Source organism: Geotrypetes seraphini, chromosome 10 (assembly GCF_902459505.1).
Source record: "Geotrypetes seraphini chromosome 10, aGeoSer1.1, whole genome shotgun sequence".
In the NCBI taxonomy this organism is placed as follows: domain Eukaryota; kingdom Metazoa; phylum Chordata; class Amphibia; order Gymnophiona; family Dermophiidae; genus Geotrypetes; species Geotrypetes seraphini.
The window spans coordinates 133914804-133940224 of record NC_047093.1 but is presented as its reverse complement, the minus strand read 5'-3'; the positions used below and the strand labels follow the sequence as shown (position 1 = coordinate 133940224).

The window sequence follows — 25421 nt, the reverse complement described above, 5'->3', positions numbered from 1 at the left end:
AATGGTCTAATGATCATGGCTAAACCAGTTCGAACCGATTTAGCAACATCCTAATTTGCCGACCCGATGTACACAATTGCTCACCGTGTGATTTTCTGTGCGTTTGTACATTCACTGACTCTGCTATGCAAATGATCTCAGTATTAAAATGAGGTCATTGAAATTAAAAACGATCCCTTCGATCGATGCCCATACTTCCGACAGACACCTCCCCCCCCCTGAAAACATTGCGACCTCCTTGGACCCTCCCCCCCCCCACTGAAGATCCTTAGCAGGAGGGATGGCCACTTCCTCCTGCCACTGGCTCCTCCACAATCTCCCCCGAACGTTGCAACCACCCAGGCACCCTCCCCCACCCCCCCTGTGAGCATCGTGGCCCCGACACCCCCCTCTGAAGATCCTTGGTAGGAGAGATGCCCACTCCCTCCTGCATCAGGCCTGCTACTCCAAAATAGCGGGCCTTCCTGGTGCACTGGGAGGGAACATAGACGTCTGTGCCAATCAAGGCCTTAGGCCCCTGCCTAGTGCATTCTGGGATCCTAAGGCTCTGATTGGCTAAGGCTCCTAAGACCTCTCCCCTGTGCCCACTCCCTCCTGCCAAGAATCTTTGTGGGGAAGGGGGGTATGTCAGGGCCATGATGTTTGTGGGGGTGGGTGGCTCATGGGGAAGCCAATGGCAGTGCAGGAGGAAGTGGGCTTCCTACTGCCTCTTTTTTTGCTTGGGGTCATTGGGGGGGGTCATCATGGGGAAGGCCAGCATGACTCTTTTTTTTTTATGGGGGCAAATATTGTGCATTGTGTGTGGGTAACACCCACACATACATGCAGCATCAGTGCCCATTAAAAAAAAAAAAAAATTAAAAAGCTGTAATTCTCTTTAGGGGAATAGCATAGGGGTATTGCGTTCAATTCTGGTCTCCTTATCTCAAGAAAGATATAGTGGCGCTAGAAAAGGTTCAAAGAAGAGCGACCAAGATGGTAAAGGGGATGGAACTCCTCTCGTATAAGGAAAGACTAAAACGATTAGAGCTCTTCAGCTTGGAAAAGAGACGGCTGAGGGGAGATAGGATTGATGTCTACAAAATCCTGAGTGGAGTAGAACAGGTACAAATGGATCGATTTTTCACTCCGTCAGAAATTACAAAGACTAGGGGACACTCGATGAAGTTACAGGGAAATACTTTCAATAGGAGGAAATTTTTTTTCACTCAGAGAATAGTTAAGCTCTGGAACGCGTTGCCAGAGGATGTGGTAAGAGCGGATAGCGTAGCTGGTTTTAAGAAAGGTATGGACAAGTTCCTAGAGGAAAAGTCCATAATCTGTTATTGAGAAAGACATGGGGGAAGCCACTGCTTGCCCTGGATCAGTAGCATGGAATATTGCTACTCCCTGGGTTTTGACCAGGTCCTAGTGACCTGGATTGGCCACCGTGAGAACGGACTACTGGGCTTGATGGACCATTGGTCTGACCCAGTAAGGCTATTCTTATATTCTTATTGGGTGGCATAGTCAGACATGACCGATACATATTGGCAGGTTCATACTCCCCTCCCTCCCTCCCTCCCTCCATTCTGTGTCCCAAGTTCATGCCCCCTCCTTCTTTCCACCCATTCTTTTTTCGAAGTTTGTGCTCCCTCCCTTCCTTTTGGCTCCCAGTGCCCCTCCTCCTTCCCATGTCCCAGTGTGCCCCCCCTCCCTCCATTCTGTGTCCCAAGTTAATGCCTCCCTCCCACGGGTGTTTACGTGTTCTGGCCAGCTCCCTCCTCCTTCCAGCCACACTTGTTTCTCTTCACAAAGCTGCGGCTAGCGGTTCCTACACACAGCCTGCGGCTAACCCGGAAGCCTTCCCTCTGATGTCAGAGGGGAAGCTTCTGGATCAGTTGCAGGCAGTGTGTAGAAGTTGCTTCCTGCAGTTTTGTGAAGAGAGACAAGTGTGGCTGGAAGGAGGAGGAGGGAGCCAGCCAAAACACAGAACACCTGCAGGAAGGGGGTACGAACTTGGGACACAGAATGGAGGAAGGGAGGGAGGATGAAGGGTGTATTGGGACATGGAAGGGAGAAACAGGACCCTCTTCCCAAGTACAAGTCTGACATTCCTAATCCAGGGACTGCCTGTATTCTGGTATCTTGGTCCCCATGGACCCTGTTGTCACCGGTCAATTTGAATATTCTGGTACCTTGGTCTCCATGGACCCTCTGGTCACCAGTCAATTCGTAGCTAACGGGTTTGAGCTTACTGGAGGTTAGGCGGATACCTGCATGCATCCCCCCAAGGGTCGCTCTGAGGAGTCTTTTACCAAGAACTCCCCTTTTCTGGTCTTTCAATACTCCGGGTCTTGTTTGCAGATTCCTATTTCTTTGAGGTTGACACCAAAATGCAATTGCGGTTGCTTTGCTTGGCCTGCTGGGTAGAGCTTATACCCAGCAGGTCTTAGCTTAGGGCTTCCCAGTGCTGGTCCCAGTGGTTCTACTCCAGGGGTCTTAAACTGGTTGCCCGGGGGGCCACATGCGGCCCACCAGATACTATTTTGAGGCCCTCGGTAATGTTTATCATAATCACAAAAGTAAAATAAAACAGTTTCTTGATCATATGTCTGTTTAGCTATAAATTATTATTAAGACTTAGCCAAAAGGAAAGATTTATAAACTATAAAGAGTTTTACCTCGTGCAAAATTGTCATTTCTTTAATAAGACATGAACTATTTTTTCTGAGGCCCTCCAAGTATCTACAAATCCAAAATGTGGCCCCGCAAAGGGTTTGAGTTTGAGACCACTGTTCTACTCCATCACACAGAACTTTACCAAATACAGAACAAGGGATCACAAATAAAAGTAGAAATTGAACTGGGAACCCCAAAAAATTAAACTCAGCAAGTATTAAAACACTGGAGGAATAAAAATAGATATGCACTTATTTTGATACTGAACACACAGGGGTCCAGGAATCCACAAAATTAGCCACGTCTCTTGCTGTGGCTGATGGGGATCCCAAAGCCCTGCCAGTTGAAGGCACCTCCTCCGGCCTGGCAGTCAGAAATCTCCAAGCTCTGCAGCTATTACTATTTAACACTTCTGAAGGGCATACACAGCGCTATGCATTTTGACATTAAATAGACAGTCCCTGCTCAGAAGAGCTTGTAATCTAACTTGGACAGACAGACATAGTTATGAGCACTGGACTGAAGGAAGAGGTCTTCAACTGGAAGGGCTTTGAGTTACCCCATCAGCTTAGGTATTTAGATTTTGCATTTGGGCAGGGGGCAGGGAGAGGGCGGGGAGAAGATTTGGTAACCATCTACTTTGAGCTCAGTGTCACTTCCCACGTTGCTCATCGGCTATCTCGCAAGCTACTAAACATTATAAAAAGACCTGTGGTGCACATATCCCAAAGTTAGCATATTCACAAACTACAAGAAGCCACAAACTTAAAACTCAAGAAGCCATATGCTACACGAAGCGCAACACTGGAGAAGGAGAAACAGTACTCTACACTTTGGAAAGCAGTGTAAATTTACTGTAAAACTGCATTTTCTGTTTATGAAATCTAAAAATAAAATTCTTTTTCTACCTTTGTTGTCTGGCCATTTTATTCCTGTTTATCCCCGTGTCTGCTTTCTTCTGTCTTTTCTTAATTTTCTTTCCAGGGTCTTCAAATCTGCCACTTCCTGTTTTCTTCACTTCCTCTCCTACATCCATTTCTGACTTTAACTTTTCCTTTCAGTTTTCCTTCATTTATTTTTACGCATCTCTATCTGCTTCCACTTACACCTTTCCATCTCTCTCATTCTATTATTCTCCAGTTTTTTGCTAACTCTCCCTTTTCTCTCTTTTCCCCTTTTTTCATTCTTCTGACTAGTTTCTTCTTCTTGCCCCCTCAATCCAGCATAGCATCTCCTCTCTTTCCTCCAAGACCTTGACTTTGTCTCTCTCCACCTCCATCCACAATCTCTTTCCATCACCTTACTCCTCTCTTATATGCAACATTCCTCTGTGTTACTCTCTTCCCACTTCTGTCAGCATCTCCCCTATCTGCCTATTTCTCCAATGTCCAGAACCCCCTTTATCTTGTTTCTGTCTCCACCCCATGTCCAGCATCTCCCATCTGTCTTCCTACTCATGCCATGTCCATTTTTCCTTCACTGTACAACTCCAATGTCCAGCATTCTCCCATGTTCTTTTTTCTTCCTTATCTGATCTAACTGCTCCTTTCTCCCCTTTCCTACAGTACTTTCCCTCTCTTCCCCATCTTAATCCAGTATCTCCCTTCTATCACCTCCTCCCTCCAGGATCACAATCTTCCTTCCAACCCCTAGCAGGGATATTCCTTTAGACAGCATCTCATATCCCCCTCCATCCAGCATCTTCCCCTTGTCTCCCTACTCCCTCTACCCATGTCCAGCATCTCCCTTCTGTTTTCATACTCCACCTTCTTGTGTCCAGCATTTCCCATGTCACTCTGCTCCATGAAAGGTCTAGTATCTGTCTTTGTGTCCCTATTCTTCCCACTCCCACCGAGTTCCAGTAACTGTCCTTCCCCAAGCTGATCCATCCCCCTTCCCCTCTCCCTTCTCATAACAAGCATACCATATTTTCTCCTCTCCCCAAAATCCAGCATCTCTATTTTCCTCCCTTAGCTAACTGGCCCCGATCCACATCCTTTGCCTCTTCCAGCATTCAGTTGCCTTTGGCCCTGGTCCTACTAAATCGGGTGGCAATAACAAAGACAGAAGCCTTGGGAGTTTTACTCTTACTGCATTGCTATAGGCTCTGCTAGTCTCGATCCCACTCCTGAAAAATAGGAAGTCACTTCAGGGGGGGTTGGATGGGTGGGATCGAGACCGGCAGAGCCTATAGAGCAGATAAGAGGGAAGGCCTCCACAGGTTCTGTCTTCGTTTTCGCCATCCGGTTTAGTGGAACCGGGGCCGAAGGCAAGGCTGATGCCAGCTGAGTGAGATGCCTGGACTGGACTCTTGGAGCTGTGTGGCCCAGGACAACTGCCTTATTTGCTTCCCCCCCTAATGCTGGCCCTGCCCAGCAGAGCAGTGGGAAATCTTAGGGGGCACTGTAGTGAACTTGTTATAAAAAGACCCAGGTACATATCTCACTATAACCCCCTTCTGGTGTATGATGAGCCCTCTAAAACCTTCCCGAAGCCTACTGGATCCAACCTTCTCAGTAGTCCACCACCTCAATAGCCCTTATGCCTATAGGTGTCTCCTATATGTAGGTACAGTGGGATGTGGGTGGGTTTTGGAAGGCACACATAATCTACCATAAGCGTATTAGTTAGGGTGGGATATGAGCCTGGGTCCCCATCTCTGTAGTCCACTGCACCACCCACTAGGCTGCTCCAGAGACCTGCTTGCTCTACTACAGGGGTGTCAAACTCAATCACATAAAGGGCCGAAATCTAAAACACAGGCTAAGTCATGGGCTAAATTTTTTAAGATACTTAGTCTTAGTAGAAGTAAAGGGTTACAATCTCTCCAACCCCAGGCCGGCTCTGCGGTGTAAACAAAATAAATAAAAAAGACTTTTCCTCTCTTTGAGGTTCTAGTTCACACTTGCTATCTAACACCAGCTATGGCAGGATACACATTTCAAATCTGACATATTGTAATCACAAAATAGAAAATAAAATTATTTTTTCTACCTTTTGTTGTCTGGTCATTATTCAAATCATGTTGGTCCCAGGCTCTGGTTGTCTTCTGATAACTCGCTTGCCAGGGTCTCCTTTCTTGTTTCTACGTGCTAACCATCCATCTTCCATCTCTGTCCGCCCCTTCCGTTTTCCTTCCCTCCCCTCCCCCGGAAGTCTGGCATCTTTTTTTGTCTCTATCCCCGCAACTGCAGCGATGGATCCCACCATCCCCAGATCCACCATCTCTCCTTTTCTGAACTATCCTTTCATCCAGCATCTCTCCCTCCTTCCCCACCACCCCAGGGTCCACCATCTCTCCCTTTCTCTTCCCAACTATCCTCCTATCCAGTATCTCTATCCACCCCCTCTACACCATTCCTTGAGTCCAACTTCTCTCCCCCCTTCCCCACCACCCCAGGGTCCACCATCTCTCTCTTTTTCTTCCCAACTACCCTCCTATCCAGTATCTCTATTCCCTCCTCCATACCATCCCTTGTGTCCAACTTATCTCCCTTTCTGTTCGTTCCTTCCCTCCATCCCATTGTCCATCATCTCTCTCCCTCTCCTCTGTTTTTAGACTCATTATTTCTTCCCCTTCCCCCCTCAGTCCGGCATATGCACGTCTCTTTAAACCCTCCCACCTCCCTCCTTCCGTGTACTTCTAAACCAGGTCCCCACCCCCCGAAGGCCTGCATGTTTTCCCCATTCTTTCTAATGTTCTCCGGCTTCCCGGTCTCACTTTCAAAGCAGCCTGCAGAGGATCGCCAGTTGGTTGTAGTGATCCTAGCAGGCTGCTATCGTCCTCTGCAGCATGTTCCCTCTGCCGCAGTCCTGCTCCTCCTCTGACATATGGGACCGCAGCAGAGGGAATGTGCTGCAGAGGCTAGGGCAGCCTGCTAGGATCACTACAGCTGACCGGCGATCCTCTGCAGGCTGCTTTGAAGGTGAGACCAGGAAGCTGGAAGAGAGTTGGTGGCCTGAGGCCCGCGGGCCTGAGTTTGACACCACTGGCCAAAACATCCAAAGCTATCATACAGATAGGTATGTACGGTTTCATTCACATCTTGGGGGAGGGAGGTGGTCAGTGACCATTGGGGGAGTAGGGGAGTTCATGCCTCAATCCCTCCAATGGTCAGCTGGTTAATTTGTGCACATTTTTGGCACTTGTTCATTTTTTATTTATTTTTTAGTATTTATAGGCCACTTATAACGTAAGTGGTTTACATTCAGGTACTCAGATATTTCTCCCTATCTGTGGGCTCACAATCTGACTAGAGCAATGGAGTATTAAGTGACTAGCCCAAGGTCTTGAGGAGCAGCTGCAGCCCTAGCCACTGGGCCACTCCAGGCCTAGCTCCAAATGTCCAAATTGTACTCTGGAAGTTTTCTAAACGTTCGATTATTGCAGGAAAATGTCCAAATCGTAAGGCCCGTCCTAGTCCCGCCAAGGCCACGCCTCCAACATGCCCCCCTTCAAATGTAGACGCGCTGCTGACAACCACCATAGAAAGCTGTCTCCAAAATACATTTTGAAAATAACAGATTGGAAGGTGTGGCAAGAAAAATGACCATCTTTTGGCCCATGGTAGAAGCCTCTACCGTGGCTTTGTAAAAGGGAGGTCTAGGTTAGGTGCAAATTTTTGGTCTGGTAGGTCGGAAAGTTGAACTTGATAAAGTGGCGTCAGTGCCAGCAAAGCAATAAAAATCTTGTCCAATCGTCTGTTGATTTTTAACAAGATAGCATGAAGTTATTTTTTTCTGGGCAACTACTGCTTGTGTCATGAATCCACTAGCAGCGGCTCTGGACCTCCTGGTTCAGTCAGAAATAGCTTTTAGATTTGGGAGGGCACTTAGTTTCAGACCTTCTTTGGCTCGCTTACACTTTTGTCAGGCGCACTCCCGATAAATGTTTTTATTTCAATTGTTACGGCAAAGGTATAGTTACAACAGTGCTTTTAAATTAATTCTGGCTTTTAGGTTTTTTTACATTCCTTTGGCAGTATCACCACCTTTATAGCAGTTTCCTTTATTCATTTTATCCCTCTCTGGTTTTGATTTGCATAATTTCAGAATCTTAGTGGGGTTTTTTTTTTTTTTTTTAATATTAACTGGTTTTTCTACTGGGTTATTCTTTTCACACATACGCTCTTCCAGATGAGATTACTGAGTAGACTCGAGCTGACGTTGACAGGGTATGATTTTCAGATGGTGGCACAGATCATAATCTTTTTTAAATAAATAAATATTTTGGGCTGGATTCTTGAAAAGCCGCTGAAAGTTAGTCGCCAGCAAGGGCGCTTAGATCGCGCCTGCCGGCAGCTAAGGTAAGGGTTTTAATTGGTTCTAAGTGGCGTGATAATTGGTAACGCCATGAAAAGCCAATTAAAACCTCATCAAAACAGGCGGTGCTAGGCAGCCACGGGGGACCAGCGTCTAGATTCATGGTGCCTAGCATCGCCTAATGAGGTTGAATTTAGGGGTGGCACCAGACATCATCCTCACTCGGCGACGCTAGCCACGATTCTGCAAGGACCCTAGGCGCCGGAAATGTAGGCCTGTAAAACCATAGGTCCTTGCTAGGCGCTGGAATTCCCAATTCTGAAAGTGGTGCCTGGCCATGATTGACACTCGACAGGCTCCGCTTAAAGAATCGGCCACCTTCCCCCCAACCTCCCCCACCCCCCCATTCTTTCTCCACTTGGCATCCTTATCCACCTCATATGTTTTTTCACAGGTTCATCACTATTCTTCAGTTACTTTTCATTCCTGGGCAGTGGCGTAGCAAGGGTGAGAGGCGCCCCTCCCCCACCCGTCTGCTCCTTCCCCGCCCCCCCTGCCTCACGCGCGCGTTGGCGACACGAGCAGCAACCCCCAACCTGCTGTTCGCACTAGCGTCGGCTCTTCCTTTGACGTCACTTTCTTAGCGCGGGTCCGGGAAGTGACATCGTAAGCACCAGCACTGGCGCAAGCAGCAGGTTGGGGTTACCGCTCGCGCTGCGAACGTTAAAAAAGTATGGGGGGGAAGGGAAATGGGGCACGCGCGCAGTAGTGGGGGAGGGGTTTCAGGGAAGGAGGAGGACGGGAGCTGGCGCCCCCATCAAGAGGGAGGCAGGGGCGGACCGCCTCCCCCTCCTACGACGCCACTTCCTGGACACTTTCACAGGCAATTGCTTTCCCTTTTAATCGAGGCTACTTTTTATCAAGGCGCGGTAGAGCAATTTAGCGCAGGCCGGCGAGGTCGGAGTATTTACCTAGCTGGGCTGCGCTAAAACGCTTCACCGCAGTTTGATAAAAAGGGGCCTAAAGTCTTCAATTCCACTTTCAGTTTTATTTTTCCAGTACAGAGATCCCACATTCTTATGCGCCTTATCTAAGAACATAAGAATAGCCTCACTGGGTCAGACCAGTAGCCTATGCCTGTATTAACATGTTGTTTATATATTATCATTATGTTTTTCTTACATAGGGCTCTTTATACAGCATTTCAATTCTTAAGTATCCAGTGCATCAACATATCTCTAGGTTTATCTTCCTTCACATACATTTTTATGTCTATCTAGAGAATGACACGGGGACAAATTTTTCCCTGTCCCCCCGCGGGAGCTCATTTTCTCGTCCCGTCCCCGCGAGTGTTTTTCCTGTCTCTGCCCCATTCCTGCACGCTGTGTCCTCATCTGCACAAGCCTCAACCACTTTAAAATCTTAAGTGTCTGAGGCTTGTGCGATTAAGGCAGAGCTTCCAGAAATGGGGCAGGGACAGTGACAAAACTCGCAGGGACAGGAAGGGGAAATTGAGTTCCTGCGGGGGGACAGGGAAAAAAGATCTCATTGTATCTTTTTTTTATTATGATTTGCATATTCAGTATTTTATATGTTTATAAAATCTGTACATTTCTTATATTTACTGTTTCATAAAGAACCTTTATTTTATTGTCATGGGATTTTTACATTTTATATCTTTATACATTGATGTGTCTGGCCACCCTTACGTTTTTGTGTTTTTTTATTGTAAAAATTTTGTTCACGTGTAGTTATAGATTTTTGTAGATTTTGAGCCCCTGATGCAGGCAAATTGCCAAAACACGGCCCGTGTCAGGCTCATTACATGTGCATGAGAGATCTTTTAAAGACTATAGCCAGCTTGAACATCCTGGTCATCTCTGCTTCTTGTATATATGCAGAGAAGCGGAGCATGAAAAGAATCACGGTCTGTTTCTCTCTGCTTAAGTACTGTGGACCACCTGTTGCTGTAGGCAAGCAACACTGTTTTTTGTTAGGCAGATTTGTTTATTCAAATGATCGTATAAGTATAGTTCCTTATATGTGTCTTTATCCATAATGGTAAAATTAAGGGTCATACTCTTATTTTTTTATTCTCTCCAACAGATGACAGATTTAGGAATAGTGAAAGATTGAGGATGTTCTGTGGGTGGCAGAGAGAGGAACGGAAATGCAGAGACCCCTCCAGAGAAAGGCCAGACCCTTCAACTGACTGTGAGCGAGGTATCGGCAACATAGCACGACACAGCGTGGATAAAAGAGGAGGAAGATCAAACACAGAAGAGAGGAATTGCAGCCACTGCCCAAAGCTTACCCAAATTGGAAGTCTCCAAGAAGGCGAGACACATTGTAAAAGGACGGTTACTTGGGAAAACTTTAACGCAGAATTACAATCTACTCAGCGTAACATTCGCAGGCTTAGGAATGAAGTTCATAACCGTCAAGGTACACACAAAATGAACCCATTTGGAGACACTGGCCCCTGTGAAAAACCATCTAAAGGTTCTGAGTTTGATAAAAATTTCAGTAAAATAATTGACCTGCAAAGGCATGAAATGACGCACGCAGAAAAAAAACCATTTAAATGTTCTGAATGTGAGGAATGGCTCAGTCAGAAATATCAGCTGCAACAACATAACGTGATTCGAACAAGCAATAAACTTTTACAGTGTTCTGAGTGTGATGAAACATTCCATGAGAAAACTGACCTGCAAAAGCATGAAATGACCCACGAGGAAGAAAAGCCTTTAAAATGCTCTGAATTTAATAAATGTTTCAGTCAGAAAAGCAACCGGCAGCTGCATAAAATGTCTGATCCGAAAAACAAATCATTTAAGTGTTCTGAGTGTAATAAATACTTAACTACGAAAAGCAGGCTTCAGTGCCACAAAAGGACTCACTTGAGAGAGAATCTATTTAAGTGTTCCGAGTGTGATAAATGTTTTGATTCAAAACGCAACCTGAAACAACATCAAAAGACTCACACGGGGGCAAAGCCATTTAAATGTTCTGAATGTGACAAATGTTTAATTTCAAAGCGCAGCCTGCAACTTCACCAAATGACTCACACAGGGGAGAAGCCGTTTAAATGTTCTGACTGTGATAAATATTTCCGTTTCAAAAGCGGCTTGCAGTGCCATAAAATGACTCATACGGGGGAGAGGCCGTATAAATGTTCTGAATGCAACAAGTGTTTCAGTTTGAAAAGCAATCTGCAGCGCCATAAAATGATTCACACAGAAGAGAAGCCATTTAAATGTTCTGAATGTGATAAATGTTTCAGTTTGAAAAGCAATCTGCAGTGCCACAAAATGGCTCACACGGGAGAGAAACCGTTTAAATGTTCTGAGTGTGATAAATGCTTCAGTACAAAAAGTGGTCTTCAGTGTCATAAAATGAATCACAGGGGAGAGAGTCCATTTAAATGTTCTGAATGTGATAAATATTTCAATTCAAAACGCAGCCTGCAGCTTCACCAAATGACTCATACAGGAGAGAAGCCGTTGAAGTGCCCTGAATGTGACAGGTGTTTCCGTTTCAAAAGCAGCTTGCAGTGCCATAAAATGACCCACACGGGGGAGAAGCCATTTAAATGCTCTGAGTGTGATAAATGTTTCAGTTTCAAAAGCAGCTTGCAGTGCCATAAAATGACCCACACGGGGGAGAAGCCATTTAAATGCTCTGAGTGTGATAAATATTTCAGTGTGAAACGCAATCTCCAGTGCCACAAAATGACTCACTCAAGAGAGAAATCATTTCAATGTTCTGAATGTGATAAATGTTTCAGTGAGAAAGGCAAGCTGCAACAGCATAGACTGACTCACTTGGGAAGTCAGAAACCCAGATATAGTAGTAAAAAAGAAAAACACTAAAATGACCCTAATTATAGAGGTATCGGTCACATGTGATTACTCTGTGAATCGTGTGGAAAGAGGGAAGATCCTCAAATACCAAGAAATCCTGTCTGAACCTAAGAAAATATGGAAGACAGATACAAAAATATTTACCATCATTTTGGGTGCATCTGGATAAGTTGTCTAGACATACTGAGGGGTTGATTCATAAGTCGTGGCAATTTATTTTTTTCTCTCAAATGCGCCAACACTGGAAATATGCAAGGGGGGTCTTGAAACGTTCTCGGCCCAACCAAGAAGAGAATGACATGAATATTGTTCAGTCGATGATCTGAACAATGTCAAAAACATAGAGAATTTTCTGCAAATTGGCATTTAAGGAAATAAGACAATGCTCTTATCGGCTACAGTGACAAAATAACACTCAGAATTTAGGAAGTTGGTTTGTTGGGCTGAGAACACTTCATCACCCCCTGGTAGGTAATAAAAGTGAGCCAAGTATAGGACAATCAAGCCATTGTGACATCGCTGAAGAGGTTGGCTCTTATTGGTGGAATGAGGCATTATGACATCATAGTCTCATCTCTAGGTTACCAGAAACTCTTCACACTGCAAAGGGGGTGCTGAAAAGTTCTCAGCCCAACCAAGAAGAGAATAACGTGGATATGGATTCAATCGATGATCTGGTTGGTTGGGCCGAGAACTTTTCAGCACCACCCTCGTGTTCTGTTAACACAGACACTGCATGTATTATCTGTTATCTTTCTTGTACTTGTTAACTTGTACTTTTAAATCTTTGGAATAAAATTTAATGTACAAAAAAAGAAAAAAAAAACCACAGCAGTCTCAAGCTTCAATCCTCCTGGTTCCCATCATCCTGTCTTTTAGGACCAGTTTCAACCAGGTCCCTTTTAAAAGCATGTTCCCTTCCTCTGCTGGCTCACAATAAGCTCCCCAGCAGCAGGACTTTAGCAGTCGGCTTTAGCAGTAGCAGCAGTAGGGCGGTAAGATAGCAGCCAACCTGGGGAAAGGAAGGAGGGAGGCTTTTTTTTTTTTTTTGCGTGATAGGTAGGGAAGGAGGTAGGCAGGCAAGCAGGCTGGCTTTGGCCAGGGAGGGAGGGAGAGAGAGAGGTAGACAGGCAGGCAGGCTGGCTTCGGGAGTAGGGGTGGGACAAAGTGTGGAAGGCAGTGAGAGGGACATAGGAAGGAGGCACTGGGGGCACTAAAGAGATAGGAAGGAGGCACTGGGGGCACTAAAGACATGGGAAGGATGCACTGGGGGCACTAAGGACATGGGAATGAGGCACTGGGGGCACTAAAGACATGGAAAGGAGGCACTGGGGGCACTAAGGACAGGAAGAAAAGAGGGAGGGAATAGAAAGGGACAATTCTTGGGCCTGAGTGCAGAAAGAAAGAAATGAAAGAAAGGATACACAGACAGAAGGAAACGCAACCAGAGACTCATGAAATCACCAGACAGCAAAGGTAGGAAAAATGATTTTATTTTCAATTTAGTGATCAAAACGTGTCAGTTTTGAGAATTTATATCTGCTGTCTATATTTTGCACTATATTTGTCTATTTTTCTATAGTTACTGAGGTGACCGCGCTCGCGGAGATGGGGCGGAAACGGGGTTTTTAAATTTTAGTCCTTGTAGTTTGCCGTCCACAAAATAATTATTTTAGTTCTGCCGATCCACAGGTGTAAAAAGGTTGAAAAACGCTGATCTAGATTGCCTTAACATGAGTTAGTCTTAGGGTTACCATATGGCTCCAGAAAAAAAGGATGGATTGAGACATCCTGATTTTACTTCCAGTGCTATCAGCCAAAGTAATACCTGGAGATCTCAATCCGTCCTCCTTTTTCTGGAGCCATATGGTAACCCCAGTTAGTCTGTTATCTTAATAGTGAAAATCTTCTTAGGGGCTGGTTAGGCCTTGCCCTTTTGACCTCTATATTCCCCTTCTGGGCTGGTCCCTAGGCCATCTGTTAGGCTCAGGGTTTGGCAAGACTTTAAGGGCTAGATTCACAAAGCTGACCGATTGTGCCCCGACCGGTTTGCGACCCTGACCCGATTCACTAACCTTCTGGCCGACCCTGTCTGCACCCGATCCGATCCGCACATGCAAATGAGGGGAAATGCATGCATAAGTAGGAAGGCAGCGATTCACTAAACCAACGAAGGAACACCGATTGGGCTGGCCGATCCAAACACAAGCGACTGCTGAGGACCATTTGCTCACGTCCTTGCCGACTGTCCTGCTCTCTGCCGCCCTGAAATCCCAATATCCAAAAATAAAAAAACCGATCAAAAGTGCCCTGCTCTTTGCCTCTCTGCTCTCTGCCGCCCTGCCTTTCTGCTAATATCCATACACAGCAGTGGTCTCAAACGTGTGGCCCAGGGGCCACATGCGGCCCGCCAGGTACTATTTTGAGGCCCTCAGTATGTTTATCATAATCACAAAAGTAAAATAAAACAGTTTTTTTGATTATACGTCTCTTTAGCTATAAATTACACTATTATTATTAAGACTTAGCCAAAAGGAAAGATTTATAAACTATAAAGAGTTTTATCTCATGCAAAATTGTCATTTCTTTAATAAGACATTAATTGTTTTTTTCTGAGGCCCTCCAAGGACCTCCAAATCCAAAATGTGGCCCTGGAAAGGGTGTGAGTTTGAGACCACTGATACAAAGTGTCGGGACCAGAGATCTAAAATGCACTTGATCTAGCATTAATGTGATCTACTTGAGCTTTTCAATACGTTTGCAGCTTTTTGGCGGGATCTGGGTGAGAGCTTGCCTGATGGATTTACTTTTGACTTTTACTCGCGAGCCCGTGGTTATTAACCCGCGGCTTTAAAGCGGGGCTGCGCTGCGGCATGTTCTGGAACAGAACAGGTCGTAGTGTAGCCCTGCTTTAAACCCCTGGGTTAAAACCGCGGGCTCGCGAGTAACCCTTTCCTGTAGAGGAACTGCAGAGGAACCGGGAGAGGCGGGCGGGACTTCCGCACTGGTGTTAAAAGTATTTCCCTGTAACTTCGAGTGTCCCCTGGTCTTTGTAATTTTTGATGGAGTGAAAAATCGATCCGCTTGTACCCGTTCTACTCCACTCAGGATTTTCTAGGCTTCAATCATATCTTCCCTCAGCCATCTCTTTTCCAAGCTGAAGAGCCCTAACCTTTTTATCTTTCCTCATATGAAAATAGTTCCATCCCCTTTATCATCTTGGTTGCTCTTCTTTGAACTTTTTCTAGTGACGCTAGGGGCTCATAATAAAAAAAACAAAAACGTTTAAAAAGTGGCCTAAATGGGTACTTGGACAATCAAAAAGCCTGATCGTCCAAGTACCCATAACCAAAGCTGGATTTAGACGTATCTAAAACCAGCTTAGGCCTTTCCCCTGCCTCTAAACACATAGAACGAAAAGAGGTATTTTTAGAGGAGGGGAAAGGGTGCGAGGTGAGCCGACCTACACCTAGGCGTACAGCGGGTATAACCAAAGATTTTGACAGGTTGCCTAGTCGGCACTTATACATTTTGACTTAGACCAAGTCAAAACAGGTATAAGTGGCGAAAAAGGGCCCGCTGAGCTGATGGCTGCTGGCGCGATCAGCTCAGCGGCCCGGCAACCTACCCACCCTCCCTCCACAACCATCGCAGTCCCACCCCACCCCCACATTTATAGACTGCAGTAAGTCATCACGAGAGAGAGTGTGTAGCTTTGCTCTGTGACACCCAGCTCACCAAGTTTTCTGGTTCCCCATCATGCGTTTGCAGTTTTAAATACTGCAGTGGAGAAGTGGAACAGAAAGTTCAGACTGTGTTGTTTAGGAAGTTGACAGCAGGCAGTTTTCTGCTATTTAATTCTGAGATAATAGTATGTGTTTACAGGGCTGGTCATAGATATTGTAGGGCCAAGGGCGGAAATTAAGAAGGGGTCCTCGCTGATCCCCTCTCTTTCTTCTCCTACTCCCCCCGGGAGCTCAGCTGCCTATCACCCGTGCTGTGGGGCCCAAAACCTATGTGTGCCACTGCCAGTTTCCCACCCTTCTCTGTCTGTTGCTCACTTACTTTCCCTCCCGCTACTATCGCAACCACCACATGCAAACAAAAGTAACCCACGCCGCGTGGCCTTAATGCCGTGTATGCCACTGCCGGCTTCCTTCTTCCCCCTCATGATGTTACTTTGTGAAGGGGAGGGAAGCCAGCAGCGGTACACATGGCACGGGTTAGATTTGTTTACATGTTGCCATCGTGGCGGTGGGAGAGAGAAGTGACAGGTAGAGAAGGGAGGGAAGGTCACCTCACCAGGCAGTCGGGGGACCCTTGTAGCTGTGGGGCCCAAGGCAAAAGCCCTGTTTGCTTCCCCCCAACACCGACCCTGTGTGTTTGTATGTCTATGAAGTGTGTCTGCATGATGATGTTCTCCTTTGTGCTCAGGTGTATGTGAGTCTGATTTGAGTTCCACTGCAAGAGCTCTCATTGGATCTGCCAGCAGGGGGGCAGGCCATTGGTTGGAACTAAAAACAGGCGTGGCCTCCATGGGCTATAAAAGCAATCCAGCAAGCTCTCTGCTTTTAGACCGCAGGAAGTCTCACTTCAGCAGGGTTTGAATAGACAGACCTAGTGCCATTTCCAGGGTCTCTGCTGCTTTTCTGGAGGTTGCTTTCTCTTTCTTCCACCACCATGAGCTCTCAGATTTGCCAGAACTTCCACCAGGAGAGTGAGGCTGGAGTTAACAGGGTGGTGAATCTGCTGCTGCAAGCTTCTTATACCCACCTGTCCCAGGTAAGAGCAAAGGGGTTGTGTGTTTGTGGGAGGGGTAGAGGGAAGGGCAGGGTGTATTTTATAAGGATCTTGGTAATATATGTAGAAACAAAACTATAAATGAAATAAGGTAATGCTTCTTTTTTTATTGGATTAACTTCATGCATTAGCTTTTAAAGAGTTTCACCAGGATAGCTGGTAGGGCAGAGAGTGAGGGCAGTGTGAATGTAGAAAGGTCCCACACAACACAGTCAGTAATTAAAGCAAGATGTGTACAATCCTCTCATTAATTCCTCTTGGTTAAAGTAGTGTCTGCTGGCCAGGGGTGGGCTTTAGAACTTGCAGTATCGTTCTCATAACTCAATAGGAGCTGAGAAGCAGGATGGAGGAATGGGACCATGTAAGCCCCATTCCCAACAACAGTCTATCAATGACTGGCTTGTTGCAGGTGTTGTATAGAAGAGCTGTCTGGTTTTGGCCATTCCACTAACACAATCCTGGGAAAGTGTGAATTGAGCAGGTGCTGAAGGTGGTGTTGGCTTCTAGGCCTTCTTCTTGTGGATGTCTGTCTACAGTCAACATGCCCTTCCCTGGGTTTGGCTCTCCTTGTTCTCTTCTAATCCCTCACAATTGATGACCCAAAACTGTGATGGCCTTATTAAGGCTGGTGGGGATCCTCCAAGGCCCTGCCAGCTGAAGAGGTCTTGCTTGCTGCAGCCAGTGGTACTCTATGAGCCACTGCTAGGCTGGCTCAGTTTGCCCACGCATAAAAGGGAAGAGAGCTGGCTTGATGGTGGCCTATAGTGGGTGCAGCTAGCTGGTATGGGTACAGGGGGGTATCTGAACTGCTGGAACAAGACCTCTTCAGCTGGTGGGGCTTTGGGATCCTTGCCAACTTGGGAATTTACTTAATTAGGGATAATGGGGTGAGGGTAGAAGAACGTGTACTTGCCCACTTCTGGCTAGGCCACTGTGGCTACCAATTGCAGTTTCTCTCATTCTTGTGCATGACATGGTGAGAGGGAGGACTGAGGTGGTACTGTCATCCCTTATGCCAACAATGGCCTGAAGGGAGGTGCTAGGAGCCATTCATTCTGGAGGTGATGCAGAAGCTTGAGGTCAAAACCTCATGACCTTTATCTCTAGACTCAGCCACTCACTATTAAATTCATTAAAATTAGTCTCATTAATGAAAGGGGGTTGGGGTTCTGTTAGTCAGCCTTTGACTATGGACTGTTTCATAACCTTCTGGTTCAGGATACTTGAAAGAGCTGCTCAGATACCAGTGAAAGCTGGTGTGGTGTGGGCCTGGTTTAATTACTCAAAAGTCCGGAGTGCAAGGAGGAACTTTAAAAGTGATTTCACATGTTTTAATCTGGTTAGTGATGTGTTTGAATGTGCTTATCAGGCAGCAAGCTGGGACAGGGAGTTGCACTCTTTATTCAGTCTTGTTCTTATTTACATTTTAGAAAATGTAATATTTATAAAATTTCTAGAGCACTAATATGATTTTGACAAGTCTTGTAGATCACTGGAAATGTCCAATTATCTTTGAACTGCGTCGATCCATAAAGTTTTACGGTCTAGAAATGTAAATGTAATAATATATCTGAATGGTGAGGAAGATGTGTGTGTGTTTTGTTTTTTTTTGGCTTGTGCTTGGGTTTTTTTCCCCCCCAAGGATCCTGTCTTGGGGATTAAATGAGCAGAGCTTGCACACATGGGAGAAGCTTTAACTGGGGAGGTGACTGGAGAGTGAGGATATTGCCAGCAGGCCTCAAGCTCTAGGTCTGACTTTGCTTGTTGTGTGGCTACATTTATTCCTGCCTCCTCTACCTTTAGGTGACTGGTAGACAAAAAAGCACACTTCCCTACATACAAATAACAAATCTATTGCAATTATCAACCTATAAGCTCACACTCTTTCCACTTCAATAATGCAGTTAATCCCTTGAGCCCTTGCTCACTATGTAGGCTGGAGAGTCCTTGGATTCAAGTTATTCTGGGAGCTTGGCTGTATGCTGAGGGTATAGGGTGGGGTCTTTGTCCTAACTCTCCTGGGATGTTTTTTACTTGCTGTTCTGTTTCAGGGATATTATTTTGACCGGGATGATGTGGCCCTGGCCAGATTCTCAAAGTTCTTCCTGGAGCAGTCCAAGGAGAAACATGAGCAGTCGGAGCGATTCCTGAACTTCCAGAACAAGCGTGGGGGGCGTGTGGTCCTGCAAGATGTGAAGGTAATAAATGAGGCATGTTCACTCAGCCACTCTACCTCGAGACACTTACTCCTTTATCTTTTTAGGGTGAGATGGAAGCAAAGGTATAGATGTCTTGGTTCTGCTTGTAACCATTTGATGGTTTGGTTATACAGTAGACATGTCTGCCTAGTGCATAAAATACTATTAATATATTGAATCATTCTTGCTATCAAGTGTTCTAGTATCATGTAAAATAGTCAGCCAGAAAATGAGTTTCTTAGGCTGTTTTGTGATATAAACAGTTGCCTGGGCTGGTACTTAGACAACCCTATGCCCCGTTTTCAGAAGCCAGAATCTGACGAGTGGGGAAATGGGACCCAGGCCATGGAGTATGCCCTAAAACTGGAGAAGACCATTAACCAGGCTCTGCTGGACCTGCACAAGACTGCCAGAGACCATGCTGATCCCCATGTAAGTATAGATACTGGTGAGGGAGAGGTGGGGAGGGATTTAGGGGCGGTGTCTACTGTAATTACTTGTGGTGGTAAAATCTGAGATCCTTTTTTGGCTAAAAAGAGGATCGCTTCGGCTGATGTGCAAATCACTCAGCAGCTGGGAGGTGGAGGGGTGTTGGTGCTAATTCATGTGGCAGTTATATTGGGCTTCTTTCACTCTTCAAGAACTGCAGAATGGCTGGACTCTTGGTATAGCATATTTCAAATATTGTAGTAATGTCTGGTCTCATTTCTTGACAGTTGTGTGACTTCCTGGAGTCTTGCTTCCTGGAGGAAGAGGTGAAGCTCATCAAGAGGCTGGGAGACCACCTGACCAACCTGAAGAGGCTGAAGGCGGCAGAAGTGGGCATGGGAGAGTACCTCTTTGATAAACTGACCCTAGATGAAGCTGACAGCTAGACAGCTGTATACCCTGCAGAGCTGTAATCTTTTTGTGATTAACAAAATAAAAACAGTTTCTTCTCACACTGGCTCTTTCATTCTCTTTCAAGTGGGAGGGGTACAGGCTCTCCTTCTAGAGCAGAGAGGGGTCACTGCCACAGAAGGGTTCTTCCATTCCAAGTTGGCCAAATGTGGGTAGGGCTGGTTCTAGACTAAAGGGGGCTTCCTTAGATCACCTGACAGACCTCTATACTGTCTTTAACTAGTGGCTCAAACTTCAGGAAGAGAAGAGCTGTCTTCTCCAGGGAAGTGGTGCCAGAGCACAGAAAAAAGAGGAGATGCTGCTCCCTACTGACCTCTTCTTTTGCAGAATGGAACAAATAGTTAAGAGGTTTCCTGATTGTGGTTGCTGCAAACTTCTAGTTAGTAATAGATATCCTTCATATAGGATCGGCTTGATTGTATTTTCCTAGTAGAAGGTACTGCTCTACTACCAGGTTTCCCTGAAAATAAGACCAGGTGTCTTTCATGTAAAACAATCTTTAAACTTCCACTCCTCAACCCCAATTCTTCCTCTTTCTTTTCTCCCCTCCTATACCCCTGTGCAGCATTAACTAGAAATGCACAGAGTATTCAAGGGCATTAACACTTTCATCTATATCATTCTTTCCTGATTTCTAACATTCTATTGGCTTTCTTAGCAGCCATAGCACATTGTGGTGAGGGTTTCAACGTAACCTCAAGAATGACACCTAGATACTTTTTCCTGGGCAGTGACTCCTAACACAGAAAACAACATCAAATAGCTAAAGTTCAGGTTCTTCTTTCCCACTTGCATCACTTTGCACTTGCTACCGTTTGGATTCCCAGTCTCTTAAGGTAGCTTCTGGCACCTGCTCCTGAAGTCCATCTCGGACATTCACTGAGATGGACTGCTGGAGCAGATAGCAGTGGCATAATCCAAGAAATCCTGGATCAAGCACAGAATATAAGGAAGCAAGAAAAGCTTTGATCAGCAGGGCACACTGTGGCAGATGAGGTAGACATTCTCTGAATAACACAGTGTATCCTGGTCTGCTTCATTACACAATTAAAAACACAAAACATAGTGATATTGTCAGACTACCATTGCAATGAATGCTTTTGTAATGATTTGTGTATATTTTCTGGTATTTTGCTATCTTTTGCTCATTTGCTTTGGGCTGAGAAAGGGCTGGTTTAATTGTGGCCCATCATCGTGAGTGCTGCCAGCTGCTATGGGTACAGGAGGTAGTCTGAACTGCTGGAACAAGACCTCTTCAGCTGGTGGGGTGTGGGGTTCCCTTCCAACTTGGGGGAATTTATTTAATTTGAGATGATGGGGTGGGTGCAGAAGAAAGTGTACTTGTCCACTTTAGGAGTCAGCATTTGAAAATGGCTCAAGAGATGGATTAGGTTCATACTGTATCACATTATATTTAGTGATCACCCTCTTCCCCAACTATGGCACACAAATCAGTTTCTTAATAAGAAACTGATGGAGAAAAATTTTAAAGAGCAAATAAATAGCGATTCATTCACTTCTGTTCAAAATCTGCCGTTTTGCTCTACTGGTAGTTTGCAGATACTATTCCAATCACTGGTCACTGGAGGGTGCCATTGCTTCAGGAATCAGTACTGCAGAGATGCTCAGTGCTGCCCTCCTGTGGCAAATGTCTAGAATACAGGCTGAACCATTTATCTCCTACCCAAGCAGAGTTTCAACATCATTCTCACCAGCATGGAAAAAAAAACAAAGGTGGGAAATATAAATCAATCAAAACTGGACACGTTTAAGGGAAGGGGAACTGAAACCAAAGGATAAGAAATCGGTAAGTTGCAACCCAAGAGAAAGCATCCTCCAGAAAAGCAGCGCAGAGACCCTGGAAATGGCACTAGCTCTAAGTCTGTTCAAACTCTGCTGAAGCAAGACCCAAAGAGACTTCCTTTGGTGTAAAAGCAGAGAGCTTGCTGGATTGCTTTTATAGTCCACGGAGGCCATGCCTGTTTTTAATTGCAACCAATGGCCTGCCCCACTGCTGGCAGATCCAATGAGAGTTCTTGCAGTGGACCTCAAATCAGACTTGCACACACCTGAGCACAAAGGCAAACATCATCATGCAGACACACTTATCAGATGCATAGACATATAAATATGCAGGGTTGGTGTTGGGGGGAAGCAAACAGGGAAGTTGCCTTAGGCCCCACAGCTACAACGGTCCCCCAACTGCCTGGTGAGGTGAGCTTCCCTCCCTTCCCTACCTGTCACTCACTTGCTGCCCTATCTCTCCCACCACCACCACCATGGCAGCATGTAAACAAATCTAATCCATGCCATGTGTACTGCTGCTGGCTTCCCTCCCCTTCACAAAGCAGGAAGTAACATAATGAGGGGTAAAAGCCAGCAGCAGCACACATGGCATTAAGGCCCTGCAGCATGGGTTACTTTTGTTTGCATGTGGTGGTTGTGATGGTAGTGGGAGAGAAAGTAAGTGAGCAAAGACAGAGAAGGGTGGGAAACTGGCAGTGGCACATATAGGCTTTGGGCCCCACAGCACAGGTGATAGGCAACTGAGCTTTCGGGGAGAGGGGAGGACAAGGAAGAGAGGGGTTTGGCGAGGCCCCCCTTCTTAATTTTTGCCCTTGGTCCTACAATGTGTATAACTAGCCCTGCAAACACATACTATTATCTCAGAATTAAATAGAAGAAAACTGCCTGCTGTCAACTTCCAAAACAGCACAGTCTGAACTTTCTGTTCCAGTTCTCCACTGCAGTATTTAAAACTGCAAATACATGATGGGGACCCAGAAAACTTGGTGAGCTGGGTGTCACAGATGGGTGTCTCATGATGACTTCCTGCAGTCTATAAATGTGGGGGGTGGGATGGGACAGGAAATCCTTCCAAATTCTGAGCTCAAGACGTGCCTGTATATTATATGTATTAGAGAGTCTCCTTCCATGACTCCTGGTGGTCTCCTTATAATTACTTGGTTTACAAGCTGCCTTCCTGCAGTGTAAAAATGGAATACTAAGGCCTGGATTCACTAATCCCACTGACCCGTGGGCGATCTGAGGCAGGCCGACTGATCCACAACGTGCCCTCATGCAAATGGGGGTGATCGGAGGCACGCCTCCCACCAACCACACAAATCGCTGTTGAGCAATCCTGACGCATGCGCAGACCATCTTCTTTGCCTGTAGATGGTCTGCACATGCTCTCTGCTCAAACTTTCCAGTGATTGGAACCCAATATGAAAAGTTAGATGTCCCCCTCCCCCCCCCTCCGTCCCTGGACATTTCAGTTAAAGGCACAGAGCGTTCTGAAAAGTGAAAGGAGCCCTTTGACAATCTTCTCAGCCAGAGCCCCCCAACCTGTGTAACCATTGCAGTCTTTTTTTGAGGGAGTGATTTTAGGCTGAATCCTAAGATCCCATGCTGTACCAGTGCCAATTGTGATTTCGGACAGTCGCTTTTCAGCACAGCGCTGGCCGGGAACTCTCCTCTTTCCACGTGTGGCAGGAGATCAAAATTCGACTCCCCCCCCCCCCCATATCCCGTTTCAACTTTTTCCCTCTACACCGAGCCCTTTACTTTTTAAAGCCTGTGGTTTTAACCCACGGGTTTAAAGCGGGGCTGCACTTCAGCATGTTCTGGATAATAAATAGCAGTATTCTGGTTAGGAATACCATATGTAGGTTTATCAGATGTCCAGGAAAACCCGAACGTATCCTCTTTTCAGAGGACTGTCCAGGTACCCGGAGGGATTTGGCAAATCCTGGCAGTTTGTCTGGGTTTTGGAAGTTCCCGAGCCCGAGTTCACATCTGGAGGGCCTCTTCGCATACTCGGATGTCGATGCAAAGAAGTTGCACAGGTGCGCAGAGGCCCTCCAGACGAGGTGCTGAGCTTGTGGGGGTGGGGCTGGGGTCAGAAAAGGAAATCTGGTGACCCACCTAACCCTATGTCCCAGAAGACCAGACATGTCTTATTTTTAAGGGAATGTCCGGATGGATTTTTTAGATAGGGGGGAGTCTGCCCAGGTTTAGCCAGCTCTCCTAACTTCCCCACCTGCCTCCTCCTTGGTTGCTGCATTGAATGTTTGGGCAGTCAGACAGCAGAAATGAGGTGAGTCTGCTGCTGTCGGCATGCCCCGGAAGCCGCCTCTCTGCAGGTCCCGCCCACGCGGGAACAGGAAGTCGCTGCAGAAAAGGAATCTGGTCCCGATAACCACGTGGTTCTCATTGTATGGGATTCCGGCACCGCTTGGTGGCGCATTCTGCAGGATTCTGGACAGTTGGCATGCAATGCCGCTGTTCTGGCCGTGTTGACTTCCGTTGCTGACATACACATAAAATCTCCTGGTTTGGTTGTGGATCTTGCCCAGGACAACTTTACTGTCAGAGTAAAAACCGTCTATGTCTGTTTGAATGTCTTTTTCACATAGTATCATCTCTGCTATCTCTACTGCTGGCACTGCTTCACACAGTTCTAAGCATGGAATAACCCGCTCGTTGGCAAAGTCAAGTTAATGAGAACCCCCCACAGCTCCTTCTGGGGTTCAGCCCTACCCTGACCCAATGAAGCAGTATTTCAGCTGAGGTCACAATGGCAGCGGGTGGAGGATGGAATTTTCCTTGGGTCAGAGTATGCTTCCTCCCAAACACACTGTGGTTGTTACAAAAATTTTTTAAAAAACCTCTGCAAAGGATGTGTGGAATCTTCAATGAACTACTGGTAAGGGACCCCCCCCCCCCCCCCCCATTAAACCCCACTGAGGTTTTTCAAGTTTTATTTCACAATAAGAAGAAATTTCAATAAATAAGTAAAGTGCAGTTTTTAAAAAATAAAAACCCAACACATTAGAATATTCAGTTATAAAATCAGCTTAAAATCCTTTTAAAATGCTTTCAATTTAAAAGAAAACTAACTGTGTTTTAAACTCTTTTTGGCTTACTTCACCTTCTGCCAGCAAATGTGTAACAGGAGTCCAAATGGCAGATGAAATTTAATATGGACAAATGCACAGTGAAGCACATTGGTAAGAATAACCCAAATCATAGTTAGGGTCCACCTTGGGGGTTAGTGCCCAAATAAAGGATCTGGGTGTCATTGTAGACAAAAAAGCAAACAGGAACCTAGGAATTATGAAAAAAGGGATGGTTAACAAGACTAAAAATGTTATAATGCCCCTGTATCAATCCATGGTGCGACCTCACCTAGAGTATTGTGTTCAATTCTGGTCTCTTTATCTCAAGAAAGATATAGTGGCGCTAGAAAAGGTTCAAAGAAGAACGACCAAGATGATAAAGGGGATGGAACTCCTCTCATAGGAGGAAAGACTAAAACGGTTAGGGCTCTTCAGCTTGGAAAAGAGACGGCTAAGGGGAGATAGGATTGAAGTCTACAAAATCCTAAGTGGAGTAGAATGGGTACAAGTGGATCGATTTTTCACTCCGTCAAAAATTACAAAGATTACGGGACACTCGATGAAATTGCAGGGAAATACTTTTAACACTCATTCACGCTTGCTAAGCCACGAACCATCATTTTGAAACAAAGACATTACGTCCAATGCTCTGCAACAAAGAACAGCCTGAGCCAGAAGGTAGGAGCAAGCTTTACAGGCAAGGCAATGACATTCGTCTTGTCCTGTTATCATCTTAGCAAGATACGTTATACCAGCCTTGATACAGAGGCTCCTTCCCCTTATATCTGGGATACAGAGGGGGCCTGAGCCCCCGATCGGCTCAGACGCCTAAGATC

General features: G+C 45.9%; 2 protein-coding genes across 3 annotated transcripts in view; both read left to right on the top strand.

Annotated features, from left to right (window-relative positions):
• LOC117368295 (tigger transposable element-derived protein 1-like) overlaps positions 1 to 12560 on the top strand; it is a 50093-nt gene extending 37533 nt beyond the window's left edge. The window contains exon 12 of one of the 2 annotated variants that reach the window (XM_033961812.1): positions 10030 to 12560. In XM_033961812.1, the coding sequence (XP_033817703.1) occupies positions 10030 to 11795 (1766 nt within the window). In that variant the 3' untranslated portion in view covers positions 11796 to 12560. The remainder of the gene's footprint in view (positions 1 to 10029) is intronic. The other variant, XM_033961811.1, reaches the window with a different exon arrangement.
• A 3786-nt stretch (positions 12561 to 16346) lies between these two features.
• On the top strand, positions 16347 to 19725 carry LOC117368012 (ferritin light chain, oocyte isoform-like). Its single transcript, XM_033961226.1, has 4 exons — positions 16347 to 16568; positions 18638 to 18784; positions 19091 to 19216; positions 19501 to 19725. Exons 1-4 carry the CDS (start codon positions 16467 to 16469, stop codon positions 19657 to 19659), a joined length of 534 nt encoding a protein of 177 aa, XP_033817117.1. The 5' UTR covers positions 16347 to 16466; the 3' UTR covers positions 19660 to 19725.
• Positions 19726 to 25421: the final 5696 nt, after the last annotated feature.

Coding starts and splice junctions, on each gene's coding strand:
- LOC117368012 (XM_033961226.1), top strand. CDS start 16,467: ATGAGCTCTCAGATTTGCCAGAACTTCCACCAGGAGAGTGAGGCTGGA. Junction 18,785..19,090: donor TGGTCCTGCAAGATGTGAAG/GTAATAAATGAG, acceptor CCCCGTTTTCAG/AAGCCAGAATCTGACGAGTG. Junction 19,217..19,500: donor GAGACCATGCTGATCCCCAT/GTAAGTATAGAT, acceptor ATTTCTTGACAG/TTGTGTGACTTCCTGGAGTC.